The sequence below is a fragment of the Helicoverpa armigera genome, chromosome 25, assembly GCF_030705265.1.
Source record: "Helicoverpa armigera isolate CAAS_96S chromosome 25, ASM3070526v1, whole genome shotgun sequence".
Taxonomy (NCBI): Eukaryota; Metazoa; Arthropoda; class Insecta; order Lepidoptera; family Noctuidae; genus Helicoverpa; species Helicoverpa armigera.
Genome location: NC_087144.1, coordinates 8,033,472 through 8,059,646, shown reverse-complemented (window position 1 = coordinate 8,059,646; position 26,175 = coordinate 8,033,472). Strand labels below are relative to the sequence as shown.

General features: G+C 34.0%; 1 protein-coding gene across 1 annotated transcript in view; it reads right to left on the bottom strand.

The window, feature by feature from the left end:
• The window catches only part of Neto (Neuropilin and tolloid-like), a 191,477-nt gene that overhangs the window by 12,493 nt on the left and 152,809 nt on the right, over positions 1-26,175 (bottom strand). Inside the window, exons 3-4 of the mRNA XM_064041446.1 lie at positions 24,573-25,022; positions 1,059-1,499 (exon numbers count right to left, since the gene is read on the bottom strand). Coding sequence (XP_063897516.1) covers positions 1,059-1,499; positions 24,573-24,612 — 481 coding nt within the window. The 5' untranslated portion in view covers positions 24,613-25,022. The remainder of the gene's footprint in view (positions 1-1,058; positions 1,500-24,572; positions 25,023-26,175) is intronic.

Genomic DNA, 26,175 nt, shown 5'->3' with positions numbered 1-26,175 from the left:
GTTCAAAAGTGTTAACTTTGATATATTAGACTTTGATGGAGAATAATCGTCAGATATAATCGTTTTATTTTATAGACTTAAGTTTCTTGTTATGCATATTTTTTTCTTTGTCGCTAACATAGTTTTTAAGTGAAATAAGCTGTTCCTTTGTACTATTTGTTCTAATTATTTCTTCTCGTCTGTGTTCTATGTACTTACATAAACTATTAAATAGGTAGTTTTTAAGTTACTGTACTACTAACACTCTATGGACTGAATAAGTCTAAAATACATTATTTGAATTTGAATAATGAAATTGACGGTTTAAAGTTAACTTTAAACACCAAAGTAGCCAAAAAAGGATTAATCCTTTAGCAATGCTTTTTGAGAAACTTAGAGCTAAATAATTTTTAACACTTATTTTATTCATTTTCATGTCTTTCACAAAAATTACAATTCTTTAATTCATAACCACACGCCAAAATTCTGGGTCTCATTTACAAACCCGGACCACATATCCAGCTGGCTTAAGACAGTCGCCGCAGTTGTATGTGGCACACTGAGTGAAGGGTTAAGCCCCATGGAGACGAACGTATATTATGTCCCGTGGACACGCATGGGGTTAGATGGGTAATGAATAAGTGGGAAGGGAATATTAGGCTGAGTGGGATAGTTTGTATTGTTAAAGGGTATGGAAATTACTATAGTTTGTTATCTATTCATTATATTTCGATTGTAATGCGTTTGAGCAAGGTTACATCGCTTTCAAATTAGTGGACTTTACGCATAGCAACGCTCGTATTTCTTAACTCTGTTCAGGCACGCACAAAAATGTATGCCATTTTGCGACTTTATCACTTAGACATTATTAGATGTGGATTAAAAGCGAGTCATTTTGCAGACTTTAGGCACTATGCAATTAAGACTTTTTGATTTGTTTTTGAGTTATTGCGACGCAGTCAGTTAACGATTTAGTCATTTCGATGCCAATCTTGGATAAGTGATTACCTTTGCTATATTAAATAGGTGGGAAGTCATAATGTGATGATTAAAGACTAATAAAATAGAGAGCAACTTACCATTAATTTTAGTAACACAATCAGTGTTATTATAATAGTAATTAGACCCAGCATTCTTAGAGTGCGGATGAGTTACAATCTTCTCCTTATCATCATACTCAAATGATGCACATCTTGGGTCCTTATCTTCTCTTCTCGTTCTACTCTTAACTTCTCTACTTTCATCAAAATGTCTCATTTCTTCTACTCTATTACCCATCATTTCTCTAATATAACTTCTATGTAGTTCTAAATTTCTTTCTTGTAATTCATCTTCTTCATATATTTCGTCAAAATTATTATTATTAGCCTTAACCTCGTCTAGGTTTTCGTTGTAATTAATTTTATGACTTAGTTTATTGGTCCAATTGTTTTTTATATTTATATCATAGTCTGTGTCGGCCATTTTGGGTCTGTTGTCATAATCAGCTGTTTCCGATGTGACGCCGAAGATTGAGCAAACTGAAACAAAAGAGAAAATACGTTAGAATTTAAATAAGAAATGCTTTTGTTTTCTATCTGCCGAGTTCAATAATGTATCTATTATGTGGATTTCCTTTTCAAGATAAGAATCCACCTTTACCATCATTCTCCGACCCTTTTTCCCAACTATGTTGGGGTCGGCTTCCAGTATAACCGGATTCAGCTGAGTACCAGTGATTTTGCTTTAGAATCCATCTATACCAGCGGGATAAAATTAATAACTCTGTTAAAGAATAGATAGGTTACTGAAATCAGACGAATGAGACGACGTACGCCTGGTGTGTCTTAAAGGGTTATGAAAAAAAAATATATTTTGCAGTATAATAAATGCAGTTTATTTGGTTTCGGAACTAATAACTGTTTTGGAATGCACAAATATTACACAATATTTGGTTTTCCTTTTATTTCAAAAATATAATAGGTAGCTATTATGTAAAACTGCAGTCAGTATAAATATTATAGCCCCCAGACTAGACCAATATTCCAGAATTTAAATTTTCTTTCAATAATAAAATACTTTCGCAATACTCAAAAACTTTTGTCAAAACCCATTTACTCCAATGATATTATAAATAAAAAGATTTACTCCATATTTATACACATAGAATAAATAAATATTTAAGCCTATTATAATCCTCCATATCGTTGACTTACAAAAGGCATCATCCCTTGAGATAGATATAATCCCTTTTAGCATTTGAGGGTTGAATTTATTCCGTTGACGTGTGTTAAAAATACATTATAAATAGGTTGTGTATTGTAAAAGAAAGGGACTTTCACGAAAATGGGTTTTAAGGCACTTTATTCTTAGAAAAGATTATTTTTATCTTATTATTGAGAATAATGTATTAGCTCTATAATAAATACACACATATATTTTTAGATCATTGTAATTTTTTTGTATATTTTTTATGAAATAGATATCTACTGATATAGGGTCATACTTTACTTTATTATGAGAAAATTATAAAAAGGAAATATTTTTTAGCCCATTTTCAATGTTAATCTTACGAAATAGTGTTTTTTTAATACAAATCTTACTTCAGTATGATATTACCGCAATTAATGTGATTAACTTATTTATTTGACAGTTTTAGTACACAGTTCATGAGATAAACAGAAAAATTGAACAATCAATCTAGTCGTAGTAGATAGCTTATTTTCTGTATGTTTTCCATACGTAATAAATACTAATATTAAATAAAAATAAAGTAGTAGACCCAAAGAATATAAAACAACACAGCTTATAAAACTACAGGCCAAAAAAAATATGACCAAATTGAAAATATAAACCTACGCTAGGTAAATGCAAAATATAGTCAGCCTGCAAATAGTCTCATTTAAATATAGCCAGTGAAATGAAGAGATATTCATAGCTTTACAAAATTTAAAAATAATACACGTAATAAATTATTATTTTACCATTCGTCCAAGCGTTGGCTGAATTTAAAATTAACTTTTCCACTTTTCCTAACGAGTGGTAGATTTTGAATTTAAAATTAAAAATGGTAGTTTTAAAATTGGGCTTGGAAACTGGTTTAATTTTAAATGTTTGTGGATTTAAATTGGGTAGTCGGCTATGTAAGATTTTATCATTTAGGTTTAACTGCAAAGCGGCCTATTAATTAGAATTATAGCTTAATAAAAATGTTTAGCCACATTACTCATCAATTAATTTTTTAAATGTTTTGACCTTGTTTTAAGAAAAACTAATTTTTCAAACGTTAATCGTCCACAAGTAATTTGAATATTTCAAAAATGTGAAGAGTGGGACACTTGAAATTCACGAACAAAATATTACCCAAACAAAGTTATCCAATCTCTCTTTATACTTAACTAAATTTTATTACAAGCAAAAACTTAGCATTAATTTTGTCTACGAATTCAAAAATTCCTTTAGGAGTTTCTAAAGATTCTGTGTAACAAATTTTTCAGAGCCAAGCAGTGACAGTTAGTTGAAAATGAGCAATGAATAAATTAGTGTTGACCTCAGGGCGCGCCCCGCGGGACATGTAGCACTAGGGAGGGGACACGCCCGGGATTAAACGCGGTAATTTTAATTTTCCGGAGTTATTTTTTCATTTATTTCAGTATTTTTTTGGGTATATAGACATTAGTAGCTTAGAGTAAGCTTGTGCTTATTTTAGGCTTATGGGGAAATGAATTAAAATAATTTTCCTTGTTTGGGTTTATTTTTGGGTTCTCTTTGCCATAACAGATTACTTTCGGTTCAAATATATCAGACATTTCCTTATAGACGGAATTACGATCACCATGATCACATACCTATATGTATAAATAGAAAAGAGATTGGTTCTATTTTTTAAATAAACAAAATATTATGATTTACCTAAAATATTCTTAAGGGTCAATTCCCACTGAAAGAGCAGCGGCCGGCAGCGGCCGGCAGCGGCCGTAATTGCAAGGGATTGAGCGCGAGCGCGGCGGGCCGCGCGGCGCCGCGCGGCGCCGCACCGCGCCGCACCGCGCCGCTCTCGTACATTTTCCGTGCTCTTACGGCCGCTGCCGGCCGCTGCTCTTTCAGTGGGAATTGACCCTTTAATACTCATACACATTAATTTCTATCATTCATCCTTGAAAATTGAAAATTCAACATATGTATTGTTAAGTAATAAATCGTAAAGTAAAATAACAACCAACCATAAAATAAATATGCTCCAAAATAATAAAAACCGTAAAAAATATTTTACCGTATTTTACCGCGACCCTTACGATTTTATTTTCCCATCACTAGTCATGACATCAAACGTCGCGCTTTTCACAGAGCACATCACTAGCGTATACTCTAGTTACATCATTACCTACAATGTTGATCGCGTACCGTTTTATATGACGCCTTTATTATACTAATATTAGCCTGCGGCGTTACTCGCTTTGTGTGGTAAGATGGCTTTTAATTAATTTTAAAATTTAGCTTACCAATACCTTAAATTATTTATTGGTTTTGTATCTTTTTCTGGCAAGAACGAATTATCATCGGCCTAGCCTTGCCCAACCTGTGTTGGGGTCGGTTTTCAATCTAACCGGGTGCAGCTGAAAATCATTTTGAATCGGTCGAGCTATTTTCGCGTAATGCCGTGACCAAAATATGAATTAAGATACTCCTCTTCTCCTGACACTCTTTTCTGACAGTGAAAGTCCCATTAAAATCAGATAAGCTATTTTAGAGATTATCCGGAACAAACAGACTCTCTAATATTACGTTAAAAAATCCGGTCAACCATTAGCTAAACTCATATACAAAAGACTCCATAAAATATGTACTATAAATAGTTTTGCCTGCAAAGATTCACCCTCATCTTTATTTTCCCTTCAAGCAAAAAAATACACAGTGAACTGAAAAAAAACATGGCTGTCTTTTACGGTTCATGAGATATAATACTGATAGACAGACGGATGGTCAGACATGGGACTTTCAATGGTGGTCCCTTTTTCACTTTCTACCTTATTTATTTTCATACTTCTTGCACACAATGTAAAATGACGGATAACAACTATTATTAGGTGACTGGCGTACCGGGGAAACTATGTATGTAGGTAAGTCGAGCATCGGGATAAAAAGTTGAATATTTTATGTGTGGTTTGGATGTGTTAGCTATAGGTATTATTTCTATTTAATTAATTAATATTTAATTAATTATTATTTCTAATATTAAGATCTGTCTATTAAGATATCGGTATAATAAGATCGATGATAATATGATGATAATCAGCCTTACTACAAAAACTTAAACATCTGTCTGTTGAACACTTGTCTAAAAAAAGTGTGGCTGCAAAACGGACCTTATTTCAACGTCATAATCTGTCATTTTTTAGAAAAGTGTTCAACAGACCTTTAAAAGTTTTTGTGGTACGATGGATTGTGTTTAATATTAAGATCTCAATGAACTATATACCTACACAGAAATAAATTATATTCTAAAAACCGTTCAGTCCTATGGTTCAATCATGAAAGCGTGGCACAAAAATTCGAAAAACTTTCACACTTATGATATAAGTATAAATTACCATAGACTACCATTGACTTTTGGGACTGAGTGATGGACTATCAGAAATACAAGAGGCAGGTGACAAATAAAATAACTGAATATTTTCATTGGTACTTGGAATCGAACCCACACACATTTACTTGTAAGGTAGTCCTTAACCACTAGGCCACCATAACTTTAAACAGCACTATTTATAATCACTATATTAACAGCTACACCTAAATAAACCCTTAAGGGTAAATTACCCTACAACAGTCCCTATTCAACCATCTTTATTGAAATCTCCATAATAATACAGCAAAAGGTATTATCTAAGTATGTTAAACAGTCTCTAAGATGCGAGGGAAGCCGCGGGAAATAGCCTGTATTCTTATATGATACTAAGATAATTATGAAGATCGCATGAGCCTTTATGCTGATAATCTATAAGCCCAAAAGGGCGCGTTGAAATACCCGAGAAGGGATTATTTTTAACTGACATACGAAAGTACAGTCAATGTCAGAAGTAGAAGGATTTTCAGTTTTTATTTAAGTACAGTTTTAATTTGTAAATGTTTGCACGCCGAATGGCAAAGTATGGCAGAACTTTGTAACTTTGTACCCATATTTGCAAAATAAATATATCTTTATCTTTACTCCTATTGTAATATAAAGGAAAGATTTATAGTTTGTTTATTTATACCCCAAAGGCTCGGAAACTACAGAACCGATAAAAAAAATCATTCACTGTTGTAAAGCTAATTCTTCTTCAGTAACATAAGCTATATTTTATCTCGGTACAGGTAGTAGACTAACCGATTCCCCGTAGGGTAAAACTATAACAAAAATCAAAATAGTCAAATAATATAATAAGAAAACTTTGCTGATTGATAGCACCGATAAATCAACCATTTTCATATTTTACGTTACGTAGAATTAAATAAATAAAAAATTACAAAAATATAAAACCCGCCTTCAATATTATATACTATTATATACTATTATATATAACCTTCTCCTAAGTCCCACAATTACTATGATGAAACCGCATCAAAATAAATCACGCACAAACTTACATACAGGCCAAACAGAGAACCTCCGTTTTTTGAAGTTGGTTAAAAAACAACCCACTTCTGATTTCAGCACGAATGAAACACACAATTCTGAGAATTCCAATTTATGTTACATTTGGCGAGCGGAAAACATTACTTTGTATCGTTATGGAAGTACATATTTCTCGGAAAACGAAAATTACACGAATATACGAGGTTTATAGTATCAGTGAGAAATTCTCTCAACGGGATTGTAAGATTCGTATATCTTTTAATTTATAAGTATTTTGATATAGTTAAGAAATCACAATATTTTGTTATACAATGTAATAATAATAATTGAAAGAAAATAGATAATATATTTAAAATCTTAAAAATGAAAAGCTCAATACAAAATGATGTCCTGTGTGTATGTATAGCCGTTACCCCGCGGTTTCACCTGCGTCCCGTAGAAAGTACTGCCCGTACCGGGAAAAAATATAGCCTATATTACTCACAGATAATGTAGCTTTTTAATACTCAAAGAATTTTTAAAATCCGTCCAGTAGTTCTTGAGTTCATCCATTAAAAACAAACAAAAAATATTTTTTTTCTTTTATAAAATTAATATATTTATAAATATATATATATATATATATTTTAGCTTTTCCTACCGACTGTACGTAACAAGGCTATAACAATGTCTCAGGCCCATAACCTTTATTTTAATCGGTCATTCCATAAACGCTATGGGCTTCGCTCACTACATATTTTGTGGTATTTAAGTCTTATGGGCCATTACTTTGGGAAGGGTTTTTACGAAGGAAAAGGGACATTTTCTTAGTTAATCCTTACTTGTGTAGTAAATTCGGATAGCCTAATATCTGTGAACGGTGAGTAAGAGTTTTAGCTGGGTTACTAAATAGAGATGTATTAAAGGAAAGAAAATTATTTAGGTAAAAATATTATAAACTACTTAATAAATTATTACCTACTTTGAGAACATTTATTTACATCTGAACACATTCTAATTTTATGAAAGTACTAAATTACATAGCTTCTAGACAAAAAGTTATTCCTAGCCTTCTTTCCTCGATAATTGGGCTATTTAACACTGAAATATTTTTTCAAATGGGCCAGATTCCTAGTTCTTGATTAGCGTATAAAAGTGAAAAAACTCTTCAGTTTTATAATTTCAGTACAGATAAAGATAGAATCTGTCATTAAAACTAAACCCCCTTTTTATGACGTCGGTTAAAAACTATAGTGTAATTTTATGCCTTCTACCATTCGAACAAGGTTTAATCTTGTATGGAAGTCATTTTTCTTTTGTAATAGACCCAAAGCTGTAAAGTTGCTATCCTGTAAGAAGTCCTGAAACTTCTTTTCTTCCTGTAATAAACCCATTCACATTTTAGGATAATTGAGTCGTTAAACTATCGGAAATCCTCTTTACACTGGCGATATTCACTTCAAAATTGAGGGAACAGAGACATTACATTTTGCCCCTATTTGGCATTTTCTATTCCTACATTGCTGACAAAATTGTCGACCGTTAGTTTGTGTAGGTAGTTGATAGTTTATTGATAAGTAAATGCTATCATACTTCTTTCAGATACTGGCTGTATAAACTAACTGAATGAATCCCACTGTGGATGTAGCATGAGAGTAAAACAAATATTATGATGTTCATTAAAAAAAAAGAACGGGTAGTCAGAAGCCAGTAAGTCTGAGACCAGTCTAACCAAGAGGTTGCCCTGGTAACTGGGTTCAGGAGGTCAGATACGGTTAGACTGGAAGCCGACCCCAGTTGGGAAAAAAGGCTCGGAGGATGGCATTTAAAAAAAGGACTTTCACGTTTGTTACTCGTTATCGCTCACAATTAATTTATAATACAAGTTATAAGTTCACAATTACTTTTCTGTACATAGCTCCTATGTTTCCAGTCTCACAAACAGATTTAAAATATACCTACAAACTAATTTTAACAAGAACGTAGTTTAGTGCCTGACATGTATCAGAATCGTACACTTGAGTGCACTAAATTGCACCTCCCAACTCCCCTCTCTTCGAGGTAGCAATTTGAAATAGTTTAGAAACCTGGCAGTTTCAGTATGAAATTCAAGATGTGTTCACACTGAAGTTTTGATCCTGGATAAGGCAGATTTCACTGTAACAAAGTATGTAGATAATTATTAAGTAGAAAGTTTTCGAAAAAGAACGATTTTGTGATATTACTATGCTTGTTTTTCTTTTTCATGGTAACTCTATCTGTGTGTCTGGATTCCACGCCAAAACTACTGAATCGATCAAAATTAAATGTGGACACATTTGACACAGATAATCCACTACAGCCTTGTTACAACCACTTAAACATCTGTTGAACACTTGTCTAAAAAAATGTGGCTGCAAAACGGACCTTACTTCAACGTCATAATCTGTATTTTTAGACAAGTGTTCAACAGACATTTAAAAGTTTTTGTGGTACGACGGCGAGTGTAAGAAAATTACTAGAACTCTTAAAGCTACTGTTTAATTCTTAGGTGATGTTAAGTCTCTTTAGAGACTGGTGAAACCACCAACCACCACAAACTAAGAACTATATTTCTTTCACATCATATCTTACCAACTAAATAATCGGAACACTAAACAAACTAAAACTCACATTAGAACGCAATAACTATCTTAGAACACATCTACGCTTTCAAAACTGTCTGAAAACATTCCAAAATCCAGATAAATATCTTCTAAAAGCTAGGGTCTAAAGTAAAAAGAAGGGTGTCCTAGTATATTAGAGTACCCACTCGAGTTACTGCCTACCATGGAGAACAAAATGACAAGCGGAGATGTCATAACGCAAAATCTCCTAAGAAAGTAGCGCGACAACATGCGAGTGTTCGGGGGACGAGGAACGTTAGGTACACCTATTATGGAACCCGCATCTATACTAATGTTATAAAGTTGAAGAGTTTGTTTGTTTAAACGCGCTAATCTCAGGAACTACTGGTCTGATTTGAAAATTTATTTCAGTGTTAGATAGCCCATTTATCGAGGAAGGCTATAGGCTACTTTTTTTTATCCCGGTACGGGAAGTAGTTCCCACGGGATGGGGGTGAAACCGCTGGCAGAAGCTAGTATTAAAATAAAATCACCATTCAATCAAGACCAATCTTTGACAGATTGGTTTTGATTAGACAAGGAACCCGAATGTCTCGTTAGTTCTAGTAACTGATCACGCCCACCGTGCATTGCTTGGCCTACAAGAAGGCGCCTGGCCTACCTTCCTTATGGCATCTCCGCTATATTTCCTTCCTCCGTGATCACAGTTATGCGAACGGAATGTTTTCTTAAGGGCCGACTTTTGTGAAGAATTTAAGATATTCGTGAACTTTGGCATAACTGTTATAAGTAGTTTGTTAAGTGAATGTGTTTATATTTGGAGAATTCACGGAATATTCTATTTATTTAGGAATAGAGCTATTTTATAAGATTCTTTGGAATTTTCGCTAATTCCTTCGAGATAAGAAAGTGGGTAAATACGTAATTATTGTTTCGCTGAAATAACTAAGTGATTTAGATTAAATTATGTGCGGAAGCAGACTTACCTAAACCTGTAAATCTTATAAATGAGTTACGTCGAATCTTAGAAATTAAAACAAAAAAATACGGTTTTAAACGAAATCATGATGATAGTGATGAACTTAGCGCTTTCCCAACTTAAATTTTATTATTTTCCGAAAAAAAAATAAAGTTTTAAATGATTTCGAAGCAGAAAAATCATCAAAAAATCCTATCAAAACCAATCACCCCGAAAAACCGTTACTAACTAAAGCAAATATTTCAATTGCAACCCACTAGAGATGTTCCACGTTCGCCCCTCTAAAAATAGATTGTCACTATTACAAGTACCTACGCGTATGTCCGCATAGCCGTGCCATTCCGCTCGTTCCGCCGTCACGCGTGAATCATTCACTCATTTCGTTCGTTCACGGGTTCATTCACTCGGTGTCGAATGTTGGCTGTGTTTTTGAGTTTTGATTTAATTTTTAGTTGCACAATGACAGCGATTATTCGGTCTACCAGGTAAATAAAGGCCATTATCCTAATAACGTAATGTAGCAGTAATATTTCTATATTGCAATTCTTTTACCCTAGTTTTTATCCCATTGCAGAAAGAGTTCTCTTGGGACGCTTGTGGAACACAGCTAGTAGATAAGTTATAAAGAGGTAGTAATATTTGTACCTGCAAAAACGATTAGAATAAAAAAAAGCTACGAATTGTACAGTTGTCATATTGTAGTTTTTCTCGTATCACGACTCGGGACACGAGTAAAACTGCGTGACACGGCTGTTAATGATAAAGGTACTGACACTTCTCAGTTTTTACATAACTTTACCCTCAGTTTTTCCCCCATACATATATACCTAGTCATTAACATAGCTAGCTGAGTTAGCAAGATCACTTGCCTGTGGGCTGGCCGTGTCTGTCTTAGAATAGATGACCATTGGTTTATGGCTCCCATGGGGCCGTTTATGGGTATAACCTATGTAGAGGATTCGGGGCTGCTTGGTAAGGCCCATCCCTTCTTCATATAGAAGTGTATTTCCTAATGACGTTTAAGTATTGCCAAAAGGAAGATAGAATACTTTTTTGCATCGTTCCAAAAAAATAAAAACTGGTAGCCTTGATAATATTTTAAGTGTTCTCTTTTAATAAAATTATTGTGAAAAAAGCAAAAACCGGTCAAAAATGTTGACCCACAGTTTTTTATCAACATTACTGGGTCAAAAAGTTGCGTAATTAACTATCCTATGTCTGTATTCTATTATCTATACTTCAAAGAACACCCAGTATACGTATACCAACTACTATACGGACTTCTGTTTCTACCTTCAGCAAAAAAGCCTTGATAAATGTCACAAAGAACGACTTTTGTTTTACAAAAATTCAAAATCGTTCTTTCATTCAGCTGAGCTTTCATTCTGTTGGCGCTGACTTTGAATCATTTGTTCATTCATGCGTCCAGCCATTCATTCACGTATCGCCATTCATTCACTCGTTCTTTCATGCATACTTAGGTACTTTTGTATGGTGTTAGAAGTACCTAATAAGTTCTACTATTGCTATAGTTTTGGAAATAGACCAAATAGGCAACTTGTAAACTCTTATTATGTATTCTAAAAGCTTTGTGAATATATACTAATTAATGTTACCAATCTGATCAGATTGTTTCTCTGTTGGTTCTCTTCAATGCGCAATCTCAGAAACTACTGATCCAATTTTATACTAATCCATTATGATAGTTTTATGTAGCCCATTTATCGAGGAAAGTTTTTACCTGGCCACGAGAAGTTACCTCGGGAGGCGGGTAAAAGCAAGTGCACTATAACTTCGTATAAATCGGCAACATTACCCATTAGCCAACAAAATAAACTTCCAGTTAAACTGAAACTATTCGACTAAGAATAGGTACCTACTTTCTATCTTAAAACCCAGACAAAACTTGGCAAAACACCTACAATTTAGCCACTCCTATTAAACTCTAACCCTGTCCAAATAAAATAACAACGAAATTGTAAACCGAAAATCCTTTTGAAAATCCCGAGCAAAGATGTCGCGAAATATCATTTATCTTTGCGAAAGATACAGTCTAGCTTGTTGCCTATTTATCTTTTTAAGAGTGGGTACACTGTAGACTTTTAGTCGGCCGATAGTTTGTTTGGGCTAACGTGTGCTAAGTATGAATGTAGATGGATGGAGAGGAAGAGAAAGACCTAAGAAAAGATGGATGGATTGCTTGAAAGATGACACGAATAGGAAGGGAGTGAGTGTCAGTAATGACGAGTTACAGGGAAAAATGGAAGAGGATGACATATTGCGCCGACCCCAAATAAAATTGGAAACATAGCAGGGGGAAGAAGATAGTTTGTTTGAGCTCATAAATCAGTATGAAGATGAATGGTTGTACGCACATTACAATGATCAGGTATTTAACCGGTGTCAGACCGACTGAACACAAGATGTTCTTATTTTTTTTTTGACAACTATCGTGTCACCTGTCGGCCGACTATTTAGTCTCTAGTCTGCGGGTTTTAACTGGGTAATGGCTTGGTAACATTAGTTACTTTGATATCTGTGGTAAATAAGAGGTACTGTTTAGTTTGTATCTTCCTTTAAGATGAAGAATGTAATTGAGTAAGAACATCTTTATTATAAGTTAAATAAATGTTTGTTTTGTTAGCTCTTGGCTAAGTTTATGTTTGTTTTGGTTTTCAGTTTAATTTAAGTAAGAGGTAACTTTATTATTTGCGGACTTGATTTTCTAATGGCACTTAGAGAATGTAGGGACGTAATTGTTTTATGTACTTGCAGACCTTTAGTTTTGACTTGCTAGCATGCATGAATTAATTATCCAAAGCTGTTTCTTGAATTTATTTCAATACATGTATGAAAAGGACAGCCAAAGAAATGATAGATGGAATGTGTGAAAGACGACATGGCTACAAAGAATGTTATAATCATCGGCAAGGATATTGAGCCCTGACCTTCACCTGCGCAGAAGTGATTTATTGCTTAAGTGTACAGTGCGCAAAGCGATCCCCACTCTTCCGCCAAGAGCTCAATATCCGTGCCAATAACTATACTGTTGAGATGACGTCAGATAATAAGATATAGAAGAAGAAGATATGCTCCACTGGTACCAAATAATTAACTGGGATTATGATTTTATATTTCTGAAAGACATTAAAAAAAATCAAGAAAATTACAATTTGAAAAACTAAAAGATACTGACAGACAAAGACAGAAAAAAATACAGTTCAAAATATTCTATATTATCACCATTTCTGACAAAATACATCTCTAAAATTCCTCTAACAAAGTGGGGTTAACTGAACAGTGAAAATCCTCAGTTTTCCCAGGCAATCTACATAAAATCTTACTACATTACTGGAGTTGCAGCTAAGGTTATTCCAAGGTTATTCCAACCCTTTGCGTTCATTCAACTACGGAGAATTCCGTGGGAAGATACCATCTGTTACCTCTGAATCATAACTGGGTACATGTATTATACATTCATGTATATGTATAATAGTAGGAAAATGTGATGGTGAGATTCGACTAAAATTGTTCGCGCGCATTTGTTCACGAGCTTATGTGTACGCGTCGGCGCGAGTCTACTGTGCATGTGTTTGTTCATAAAGATTGCAATTTTGGGGATATTTTAGAAATATAAAAATACGTAAGTTAAGTAGGTTTACTAATAAAATAAAGAGGATTTTTTTCAGTTTGTTTGTACCCGAGATGATCCGAAACTATTGGAGCGTTTTGAAAAATTCTTTCACTCTTTGGAAGGAAGACTATCCCCAAGTAACATAGAGTATACTTATTTAGTTTGGGTTTCCTGGGGTACGGGTAAACCCGCGGGGTTTCCCCGCGAGTAAATAATAAATAGGGACACCTTCTACACTTAGTCGGTTGGCTCCATGGCAAGCTATTGATTAGCTTATATTACAGAAATGTTCGCACACAATTTGTTACTGTTTGCTAGAGCGAGTGGACCAGAACAAACATTTGTGTGCGTAGTGCTACACCCCAGTGGAATCTAGCCTCGAGTTATTTTGTGAAAAAATATTATTATATTATTCTGAGATCAGTGAAAGAGGTTTTTTCTTGTTTTTTCACTGCAACTATCTCTGAGTTTATGCATAAAGAAAAGTTTTAATTAACTCTCCTTGCTTTCAAAGTTGGTAAAGAAAGAAAATGTGTTTCAGATCACGTCTTGTTTATTTGTTAAAACATTATACCTTGTTATTTATGGCATTTTTATACAGAAATACGTAATTTTTGTCAAAGATTATGTGCAATTTTTTTGGGATTTTTAAAGTTCTCTTAAAGGACTTTCGTATAGTGTTATAATTTTGAAAAGGCAATGTTTCATTTTTTTAAGAGTGTACAAATCTGTTATTGGGTACATCATTTTGTAATTTATATACAGTTCATCATGTTTTCAAAATATATTTGGTACTATAGATTACCTATAAATAACCTAAATAATGATATCGTAAATGTGATTTTACGGTACTCAAAAAGTGTAATAAATATCAAAAATAAAATAAGGCCCCATTGCAATATTTCAACCTCTAATCGATTTACCAAAGATCGCATTATATCAAATGGGCCTATTTTGAAAATTGATGACGGTTAGCCACGCCCACCGCCGAAGGGTCCCGAAAGTTGCCGATGATACACGAACGAGTACATTCGGCTGATTTGTAGACGTACGCCCCTTCGCACTATTTAACACATTTAATGGGCTATTTAATTTTGCTGTAGATATCTTATTTTTGCAAGGAAGAGAGATTGTTATGGGCTATCGTTTGTGATCGGGATATCCGTGGGGATTTTAGAAAATAGTAACTTAGATATCGGGTTTCAATGTAGCTTATGTCGTATTGAAAGGTAAACCAAAGAAATGGATCATAAAGCACATTGTGTGTAAAAAAAGCTAGTGTTTTTTTTTCTAGAAAAGTTTTAATTATCCATAGTAAATTGTTTTGTTCACAGTACGGGGTGGCCACAAGTCATGAATGAATGTAGATATAAATCTAAGTTTCTATTAATAAGGTTTTTCTTACTACATGAGACTTAGCGGACAAGCACTAGAGTTTATAATATGACAATTCTTCTGAAGCATTCTAGCTTTATTTACCTATCAAATAGTTAGCTCAATGAAACGCGCCCTATACCAAAAGTCTCCTTACATAATTTAGATACATCATGAAGGGCTGCGGGATTGTTCGCGCGAGTTACCGCGGTCCTAGTACATAAAAGGCCTACGACGGAACACGACGGTTTTTAGTCAGTAAGAGTCTGACACTCCCTCACCGCTGCTAACCCACAGCGGGAGGGGTCATTTGATGATTTTTGACGTCGTTAAAAAAAATATGCATCATGAAAGCGAACTACTTAATATCAAAAAGACATTCGATATGTTATTATCACTTAACTTACATAAGTACGAAGGCAATGGCGAAGTTAACTCCACTTACTACTTATTATTTCGTCAAGTTGTGCTACTTCGCTCGAACTTCGTAGTAAGTAAATATTACGTGTTTAGGACAACTTTTATTTCCGTTTGATAATGTCAAGGGGGAAGGTTTTCCGATGTTCCTTTTGTTGTTGTCAATTTTGTTGGTATTTTTGTAAGAATGTGTGTTATTTTTTACAACATCATATAGGTAAGCCATGAAGAGTAAATAAAACTAATTTTACTTTTTTACAACCGTCTGCCTGTGACCATGAATGCTGTAGGTAGAGTATTCAAAACGTCGGGATTAAATAATACTAATATTATAACCGCGATAAAATCCGTAAAATTAGTTTTATTTAAATGTCTTATATTCGCGTAAGTGTCAGAAATCAAGAAATCATGAAAGGTATTTAAGATATTGCCTCAAGCAATCTCTTTATGCCTTATTATTTTTACTACCATTTTCAAAAGCTTATTAGTATTGTGCTACCTATATTGCACACACACCTATAACTAACCCATCCAAGTTAACTAAAATGCTTGTAGTTACATAGTGCAATGAGTGGAGATTGACCTCACGACCTTTCACCTTCTAACGATCATGAGAAGAATACTAATTGTTTGTTATCTAATACCATCATATACAAAAACACAACCAACTAATTGATTGGTTTCCCTCAAACTTATCATTACTCAAACGAAAACCTACTTCTCCCAGCGGGGCCCAGTAGGGCCAATGTATACCGGGGCTGCGGGATTGCTCGAAAGAGTTACTGCGGATCTGGTACATAAAAGGCCTACGACGGAACACGACGGTTTTTAGTCAGTAAGAGACTGACACTCCCTCACCCCTGCTAACCCACAGTGGGAGGGGTAATTTGAAGATTTTTGACGTCGTTAAAAAAAATCTACTTCTAACACCCGTAAACTAAGTTCACCCTTCTTCAAAAAAACAAACGGTAAATAAATACTTACCCCAACACCACCTGGCATACCCAAAAAATCAGCATTGTTTTTCGAAAAATCCCTAATATTAGTACAGTCAACTTCAGGTCAGTGGTAACAGTTTTATAGGAAAATCGTACTTATTACTATCGAGTTAAGGTGCATGACAGTTCCACTGATGTGTGGTCTACGGTGCCTACGTATACCGGTGTCATGTTTTTCTAATGCTCGCCGCCTGCCTGGCGTTGTTCCAGCGGCTTTTATTAAATCCAGCTTACTAATATATTTCGGTCTAAGCTAAGCAAGATGACTCCCTACGTACAGCGTTTAGGGGGTATTTTGTAAGAAAGTTGAGGCTGAAGAGTTGTCTTATATTTTTTAGGTTGTAAGAGCTGGAGGATAAGTTACGGATGCACGATTTCATAACGATGCTTGGTAAGGTGAGCCAGAAGATAGGTGACCATCTATGTCATAATTAGCTTTCCGTTTCACCCGCGTCCCGATGCCCGATGCCTGTTTTCCGTAGCCGGTGACAAAAACGATGTCCATGTCCTTTTCCCGGGTCTAAGCTACCTCCCCTCTAATTTTCAGCTTAAACGGTTCAGCCATTCTTGAATTATAAAATGTGTAACTATCTTGAATTTCTTTTATATACATATACTAGCCGTTTTCCCGCGGTTTCACCCGCGTCCCGTGGGAGTTACTGCCCGCACCGGGATAAAATATAGCCTATGTTACTCGCAGATAATATATCTTTCTAATGGTGAAAGAATATTTAAAATCGGTCCAGTAGTTTTTGAGTTTATCCATTACAACCAAACAAACAAACAAAGTTTTCCTCTTTATAATATTAGTATAGATAGATAATTTTCCTCTCCGTTTCGGAGAGCACGTTCGATTTTCAGTTCATATAGCACGATGGTTGATAGATAGTTTATTTGAAGGTACTCAATAATTAAATCAGTCCGATACTGGCCTGATACCTAATCGATATTACCCTTTCATATTAAATTTGCATGCTGAATATGAGGTGAGATATGAAGAAACATAATTGTATTTAAGAACCTATAATTGTAACCATATTTCAAGCAAACAAATAAATTCTAACTGGCAATAAACTTCATAGACATTTTTTCAAAACAGACAGACTGTCGGCCAACTAAAAGTCTGCAGTGTGCATTAAGAGAAGGACCTCAAGTGGTTTTCAATTGAAAAACGTTTAGATAGTTTTGAACTTTGCCGTTGTATCGTTATAGATTTTGGACTGTTGCCCAGTATTTTGATGTGTATACAATTTTTGGAGTGCATGTTTCGTTGAAAAATACTGCCAAAACTACTGGATTGATGACGAATGTATACTGAAACGGAGCCGGATATTAAAATGGAAATAAAAGTAAAAAATAATTTCTTTCCCCGTATTGTTTTTTGAATACGTTTTTTCGTTTACTTTTACAATAACACTCAAAGATTGTATTCAGTATAATTCTACGAATATGTTATGGAACCGATCAGTGCTCGTTAAGATTTTAAAAAAGTAAATACGGATATTGAAAATTTATATAACGTTGTGTACAAAAGGGAAGAAAATAAAGATACGATTTCAGTTGAAAAAGCAACTGAAATGACTTATCCAACCCTGCTGTCATTTGAACATCTTTGGAAGTCGTTACGGATAGTCAGAAACTTGAAAGTCTGACATACAGTCTTACATACGGGTATTGGGTTGCCGGTTAACTGGGTTGAGGAGGTCAGATAGGCATTTGCTCCTTGTAAAGGTACTCATCTGCAACCAGTAAGACTGGAAGCCAACCCCAACATTGTTGGGAAAAGGCCAGAAAGATAATGATGATTAGGATAAGAGAGAAAAAAAATATTGGACACAATCGCTTACATATTTAAAAAAAAATAGTATTTTTTTGAAGTAAGTTGCCTGATAAGCCCAGATTGATAAATAAACCATTCATTCACAAAAAAAATAGATCTGTATGTATCCCAAATAAAATACAAATGCATTCCGAAATAATAAAGAACATGTTTTATTTCCATAACAATACCTAGTAAAAACATGGTTCAAAAACAACAATACAGGAATTATCCTAATTATGTTTACAATACCAACAAAAATGTGCCCGAGGCTATTATTATTATATTGGCAATGTTTTGGGATTTTATCTCTTTGTTGTGGGTTATCAATAACTCATGTTAGTAAATAAAATTATTGTATTTGATGTGTTGTTAGCACTACTCATTATTTTACCTACAAATTGGGTAAAATGTGCACTTGACCAGCTACTTTAAAACATCTACAGCCCTACTACAAAAACTTAAACATCTGTTGAACACTTGTCTAAAAAAAGTGTGGCTGCAAAACGGACCTTATTTCAAAGTCTCAGTCTTAAATAATCTAACATCTTTTAGACAAGTGTTCAACAGACGTTTAAAAGTTTTTGTGGTAGGACGGATAGTTTCGTAATTTCATTCCATGACCATGTCCCATCTTATGACCATGCCCAATATTCTACTATCTGTTCATTTCCTTATTAGAAATAGTTTTGATATAAGACCCATACAAGTTATGTAAAATTCTTAATAAATATCAATAGTAAACAAATCGACAGACAGAAATATTGGGAACGTCGTTTTTCGTCAAAGCATAAGTAATATTAATATACCTAAGAATTAGTTTTAGAATTATAAGTAGATATTTATTCCTAAAATTCACCATGACGCGCACAACGGCATTTAAGAAGGCATTAAAATAACTGCCTAATACCTCAAGAAAATAACGTGTTCCATAAAAAGAACAGTCACTCCAAGCGTTCCGAAAAAATAGCTACCAAAAATATCGTTGGTATTTTAGCTTTTTATTCTTATATTACGCTTCGGAGCCCTACTAATGATAATATATCACCTCATACATCGTGTTCGCGGATTTTATTATTTTTATTACTATAATAATGCTCTGGAACAGTTATTTTTCACTGTGATTTTTTCTTGCCTACTTCTTGTTATGGACTCTTTTGCGTGCCAAGTGTTATTTTCTTGAGGAGATTTTTATAATACGTAAGTCTGTTCATCTGTGAATATAATGTACTAGAAGTTTTCCCGTGGTTTCACCCGTGTCCCGTGGGAACAACTGCTTGTACTGGGATAAAACATAATATAGCCAATATTACTCGGGAAGAGTGTAGTATTCCAATGGTTAAAGAAATTTCAAATCGGTTCAGTAGTTTCGGTGTCTTTAGGGTGTAAACAAGCATCAAAAAAATGTTTTCTCTTTATTATATGTAATAGTAAAAATGAATGTAGCGATGAACATACCTTTAGCTGAAATTACGATGAATAGAAACATATTCAACGAAATAGAACCAGCAAAGCGTACATAGAGTATATATTTCATATATAGGTACAAAATTAGCACTACCAACTACAGACAGAATTTCAAAGCACTTTAATCTTTCGCTATCTGTTCTGAAATCCTGCAATTTACAGTGAAATCTACTGTTAATGGCGACGTGATATATAAACTTACTTCGTATAGTTATATAACAACCTGAAGTGTGTTGCAGAATTATGGGAACGCGGGATTTTTCAACTGAAAACCGTTCGCAATTTTAATGACTGAAACTTCAAAGTGAATTTAAAACTGCCGTTTCGAATATTACATTTTTCGTGTAGTGAGTTTTTGGTGTTGTAACTTTCTTCGTAAGATTTTTTTTGTGAAAATGAAAATACTCATTTAAAAGTCTGTTGGTGAGTTTTTCGGAGAAAAATGTATCAGATAAAAAAATAATATCAGTTCTCTGACAAATAAGAAGTAATGTACAGAGGTAGGCAGAGTGTAATATACATTTTGCTAGCCCGTTTTTCATTTTGCGATAATTTATAAACAAAAATTACCTACACGTAATTGGATACTAGATTGGCCCAATTTCTACACCAAAAAACCCACAAAAGTGTGTTTAAATTTGAAAAAGTACTTCCTTACTCTAAATCATACTTGCAAGTCAAAATATTTTGACTACCCCAATTATTTAGCTCATCAGTATAAACATGTCACATGTCATGTACAAAACTTGAAACTCTCGTAAAAATAATACCTACAAAACTTCATAAAAACACAAACACACAACATTATAGTTACGGTACAAAGTTTTGTCATATACATACAAAACTTTTGCAAACCGCAGAGGAATAAAAAGTGCCTCCCTAGCGAATGAGATAACTTCGAAAGGTAGACCATATAAGGGTGTTATGTGGCTACAAAAATGGATGGGGAAAAGTAAAATGTAAGAAATGGTTACGTGTATTGTTATCATTCTTTTTTCTACTCAATATTCTGTCTGGTTGATCTAGTGGTAGCAAGCACGACTACTGAGCACTGGGGCCTTTGGTTTGATACCCGGGTCGGGCCGAAATCATATTGTGGGGTTTTAGAAACTTTGACAAAACAAGCATAGGGGATACTTTTCACTAAACCAATAATCGATACACGCCTTTTCTTATTAAGAGAAGGTACGAGGTAGTTTAGAACTTATAACTCTGGAAAACTATTTCCTACACAATTTATTCACCTAGAACGACAAAATCAAAAATAATTTAATCAAACTTGGCTGCTGAATAGCACTTTTTCAACGTCAACATTTTACAAAAGACAGCCCCTAAAATACCCACTTTTCACCTCTTCCTATTTGTTTTTGCTGGGAAGAAGTGATCAAATTCAATTGCTTACTTATTTAGCTCTCCACAATCAAATTTTGATGCCTATAATTCCGATTACAAAAATCGAAATAAAAAAAAAAAACTAATTTATTTAATTCGAAAGTATCTTTAAACCCACTGAAGTTTGAACGAGACATATACCCTCTCGAATGAAGCATAACACAACAGGCTGGTCCTCAATAGCACTCCTCACTCCTCAGAGCAGACGAGAGGGCTTCAACTCAGATTTCTAATACTTATTGAGTGAATGCCATCTGCATGTAAAGTGGGGTATTAGCTTTTGAGGGTAAAAGTTCAGAGATGGGGTTTTGTATGTTAGTTCGCAAATAACTTGTTTTATTAAAATTTATTTTAACACTAGCTGTTTCACTCACATCCCGCATTTGGATAAAAATTAGCCTACGTCATTTTCCTGGCTTCATATTATCTAAGTACTTATCAGATTTAATTTACTTCAGTTCAATAATTTTGTATGAAAAGGAAAAGATAGACAAACGGACTTACCTTTGCGTATAGTTATTCGAATAGCTTGTGCCTATTGATATGGATTATATTACTTATCCATACTTACTACTTTTAAAAAGAGTCTCTTGCCCGTTCTTCTCCATAGGAAGCTACTTTTGGATTGGGCAACTAGAATCAAACTAAGTTATATTTTTGACATTCATAAGTGCTTCATCATCATCATCATCATCAGCCTATCGCAGTCCACTGCTGGACATAGGCCTCTCCAAGTGCACGCCACTGAGATCGATTTTCGGCTACTCGCATCCAGCTCCTGCCAGCCGTCTTGCGCAAGTCATCACTCCACCGTGCCTGAGGACGTCCTACACTACGCTTGCCGAGGCGTGGTCTCCACTCTAGAACTCGTTTACCCCAACGGTTATCGGTTCTTCGGCTAATATGGCCAGCCCACTGCCACTTCAGCTTGCTGATTCGGCATAAGTGCTTGTAAAGGCCTAAATGAAATCAATGATTTGACTTTGAGTTTGACTTTACGATAATACTATTGAAAATGGAAATGCACAGCCCTACTCGGAAACGAATAACCTTAATATCTTATTTACTTCTTATCATCTTAATCCAGTACTTTAACCAAATTGATCTTTATCAATTCCAGTCTACTTTAATAAATGTTATCTGTCCCTTTTCCAAGCTAATGCTTCTTCCCTTTTTGATATCGGGAGGAAACATCAGCATAAACACACATACAACATTACTTATTCGATAAACTAAGTTCGTACTTTGTAGTTCGAAAACAGATAAATATATGTACCTGAAAATAAGCAGAGTGGGAGAAATTGTATCGAAGAGTTTCGCAGGAATCTTTGTAAAAGGAATGTAGCTATATATTTATTAATGATTTTGCTGCTTTTGTATTTTCAATGTATAATACCCATTAGTATATATGATTAAAAACGTAAACATATAAACTCATTAATTCATGTGGGACTTGTTAGACTTAACATCATCTTGATCTCGAGATAATTGGAATTTAATCACACTATATTGATTCTTTTTCTTATCGAATGAGAATGAGTATTAAACCTGTTATCCTGTAGATGCAAATAAAAATTACACTTCAGAGGCTATCAGGCGGAATTGCGAAAGTCTGTCACCAGGACTCGGAAACATTTGAAAATGCCAGCTTTATGAGCCCTTCAAGCTTTCTCATAAGTTTTTGACCAAGTGGCGAAGGAACTACTGGTCTATAATATTTATCATCATCATCAGCCTATCGCAGTCCACTGCTGGACATAGGCCTCTCCAAGTGCACGCCACTGAGATCTATTTTCGGCTTAATATTAACAATTATTTTTTACGAAATGTTACTTCAACGATTTTCTTAAATGAAACCCAACAAAAAGTAACCTAGTCAGCAAAATTTAAACGGAGCAATTTAACTGACTTCTTAAACCTTTCTTTTAATGACTGCAGTTAAAAAAATCTTCACAGACAAACCCGAAAAATATGCAAATCTAATGGTACATTAACAATTAAAGCTTGTGAACTTACCACCTTCAACTTTTTGCCAAACAATAATAGACTTTCAGAGCCACAAATAGAGATGAAATTCAGTTGTTTTGTTTTGGCAACTGCCTTCAACTTTTTGCCAAATAAAAATGTACTTTAAGCTCCACAAATAGAGAAGAAATTCAGTTGTGTTTTCTCCAGGTTATTTAGATTTATTCAGCGCAGTTTCGAAACATGGTCTTGTTTGTATTTTTCGTGAAACATGACGCGATGTTAAAATTCTTGAATAGAGTAAAAGGAGTTTTGAGGAGAGAGCAAATATTGGCTTGCTTAGAATCTAAATGGAAATAGACAGTAGATTTACGATTCCTGAAAATCTTTTTAACCAGCTACGTAAAAAGAGGGGTGTATTGAAGGTTCACGCTGTGTTTTGGAACGTAAGTAGCTTTTGATGAAAATAGATGAACAGAATTAGATAAGATATTCTCAGATGAAAGCTGGCGTTCCATCGGTGGTTCTCATATAAAATAATGTCTTTTTCAATGTCCAAAATCTTCGAAATTGAAATAAATAGTTGTCATTTTAGAAAACAAAACAGTTTAAACAGTTTTTTTTTTATTATTTCAATAAACATAAAATGGCTGACACAACTATTTGCGACAACAGCGTACTAAAACAAATTTATATCAAAATATTTTTCGCTATTTTGAATCTACAAGTTCAAATATACAATTTGACATGAAAATGTTGGGTGTAAACTATTTGACGTTGTTTATTTATTTGAAAAACTAACAAACTGTGAACATAAAATTAGAATAAATAAATAAATATTGATATTTACTTTTCTGAATGAAAATATTGCAACGATATTTTCAGAGTTTGATTAATGTACGTACCTTTTCATTTCTGTTTAAATGTTTTAGCAGTAGCAAAACCATTTTTTCTGTTTTTTTCGTAGTTGATTTGTATAAAACTACCAATTAATATGGATTAAATCCAATTAGTTCATTCGAAATACCTAATTTGTTTAGTGAATTTATTTGAATTTTTCGATGTTTTGTTACATCAACAATACGAAAAAAAACATAAATTCGACTTAAAACTAATAGACAAATAGACAAATAAACTGTTAGTCCCACTCAACTGGGTTGAGGAGGTCAGATAGGCAGTCGCTCCTTTTAAAACACTAGTAGACTGGAAACCGACCTCAAGATAACATAGTTGGAAAATGGCTCGCGAGATGATTGATGGAATGAAGGAGAAAACCTGCTGCTCTGAGCCCAAATAAAATTGGGATAAGGGCAGGAGGATGATGATGATGAAAAAAATACATATAATAAAATAATATGATAAACTTACCAACAGCCAAGGAAAGCACAAGAAGTGCCGGCGATGTCATTGACCTGCCGGCCGGAGGGGCCGCTCGCCCGCATTCGTGGTGATGCTAACAAAATCATCAATATCACCTCACTAGCAAAGCATAGCTATTTATTCACTAATCACTTTATACACTATTTAATTTTAATTTTTCAATTTTACACTTTCACTTTTTTTTTGTCACTGTTATTTTTCGGAACACCTAATATTTCACTGTTATTTTTTCGGAACTGTTTGGAACCGTTTTTTTTTTCGAATCACTTTTTTACACTTGATTGCACAAAATTCTGGTCACCTTTTTTTCTTGTATTTTAGTAGATATGTATTTAAGTTTTTTAGTTTGTTAATAATTCCATTAGTTTTGAGTGAAAAGGTGATTACTTTGCGCCACTTTATAAAATCTTAATTAAAGGCTCTCGTCCGTTAAGCGACCTGTAACAAAAGAAATTGCTAAATTACTACAGAGCTCGGAATGTCTAGTAATTAAGATGGTTTTTACAATTTTATATTGTACAGTGAAATAGTCTAAAGATGATAAATTGAAACGTTAAATTGGAGATAGTATTCTTGTTTATTTCTTTGTGAAAGGACTGAATGAATTACCAATTTTGGAGCATGAATATTTTTTTTTACAAAATGATATTTTGTTACGGACTGACAGACAGACAGACACTTAATTAATACAAAGCTCTAAGAACCATTTATTTGAAAGTTAACAGCCTTCTCGAAATACCTCTTCCATTATATATTTTTATATAAAGCTGTAAATAACTCTGTATATACTTTTGTTGTAAATAAAGATGTCTTTTCAAAATATTCAGGTGCCATTCATATACATATCTGGGCCGATTTACATAAAGAAAAATCTCTTCCACGGTCAGATCATAGAGTAGACCATATTGTGTCTTATAAAATGCACCACCTGTATAAAATATGGAATCCTATTATAGAATTGAGTATCACTACAGTATAAAACAAAGTCGCTTTCTCTGTCACAAACAAAGTCCCCATATCCCTATGTATGATCAAATCTTTAAAAACTACGTAATAGACTTTTAATACTTATTTTTAATAGATAGAGTGATTGAAGAGGAAGGTTTATGTATAATAACAACCAGCACCCGTGCAAAGCAGGGGCGGGTTGCTAGTTGAGTATATTACCAACAAGACAGTTCCTAAATATTTTCTGAGAATATTTCTATTCGTAAGAGGAATCAACAACAAAAGGATGAGGCAAGTGAACCAATTAAGCAATGGTTCCGTAATATGATTACCTAATAAATCTTATTAGGGACCCGCCAGACAAGCTTCTTGCCGCTGCGATTCGATTATTGTTCTTCCTTCTTCAACTTGCGCTAGCAAGAGTAAATGGCCTTAATAAAAAAGGACGTAATAAGGAAGGAATTATAGATAGTTCATGCCAATTAACTTTGCATTTCTGAAGATAGTCATTTGACCCCTTAAGCATTATTTCGATATTGTTGAGAAGCTTTGTTTGTCCGAAAGTGGCAACTACTAACGTTACAATAGTTAAAAAATGTGTTAACAAATCACTACTGAACATTAATTTTCTTAGCGATTTTCT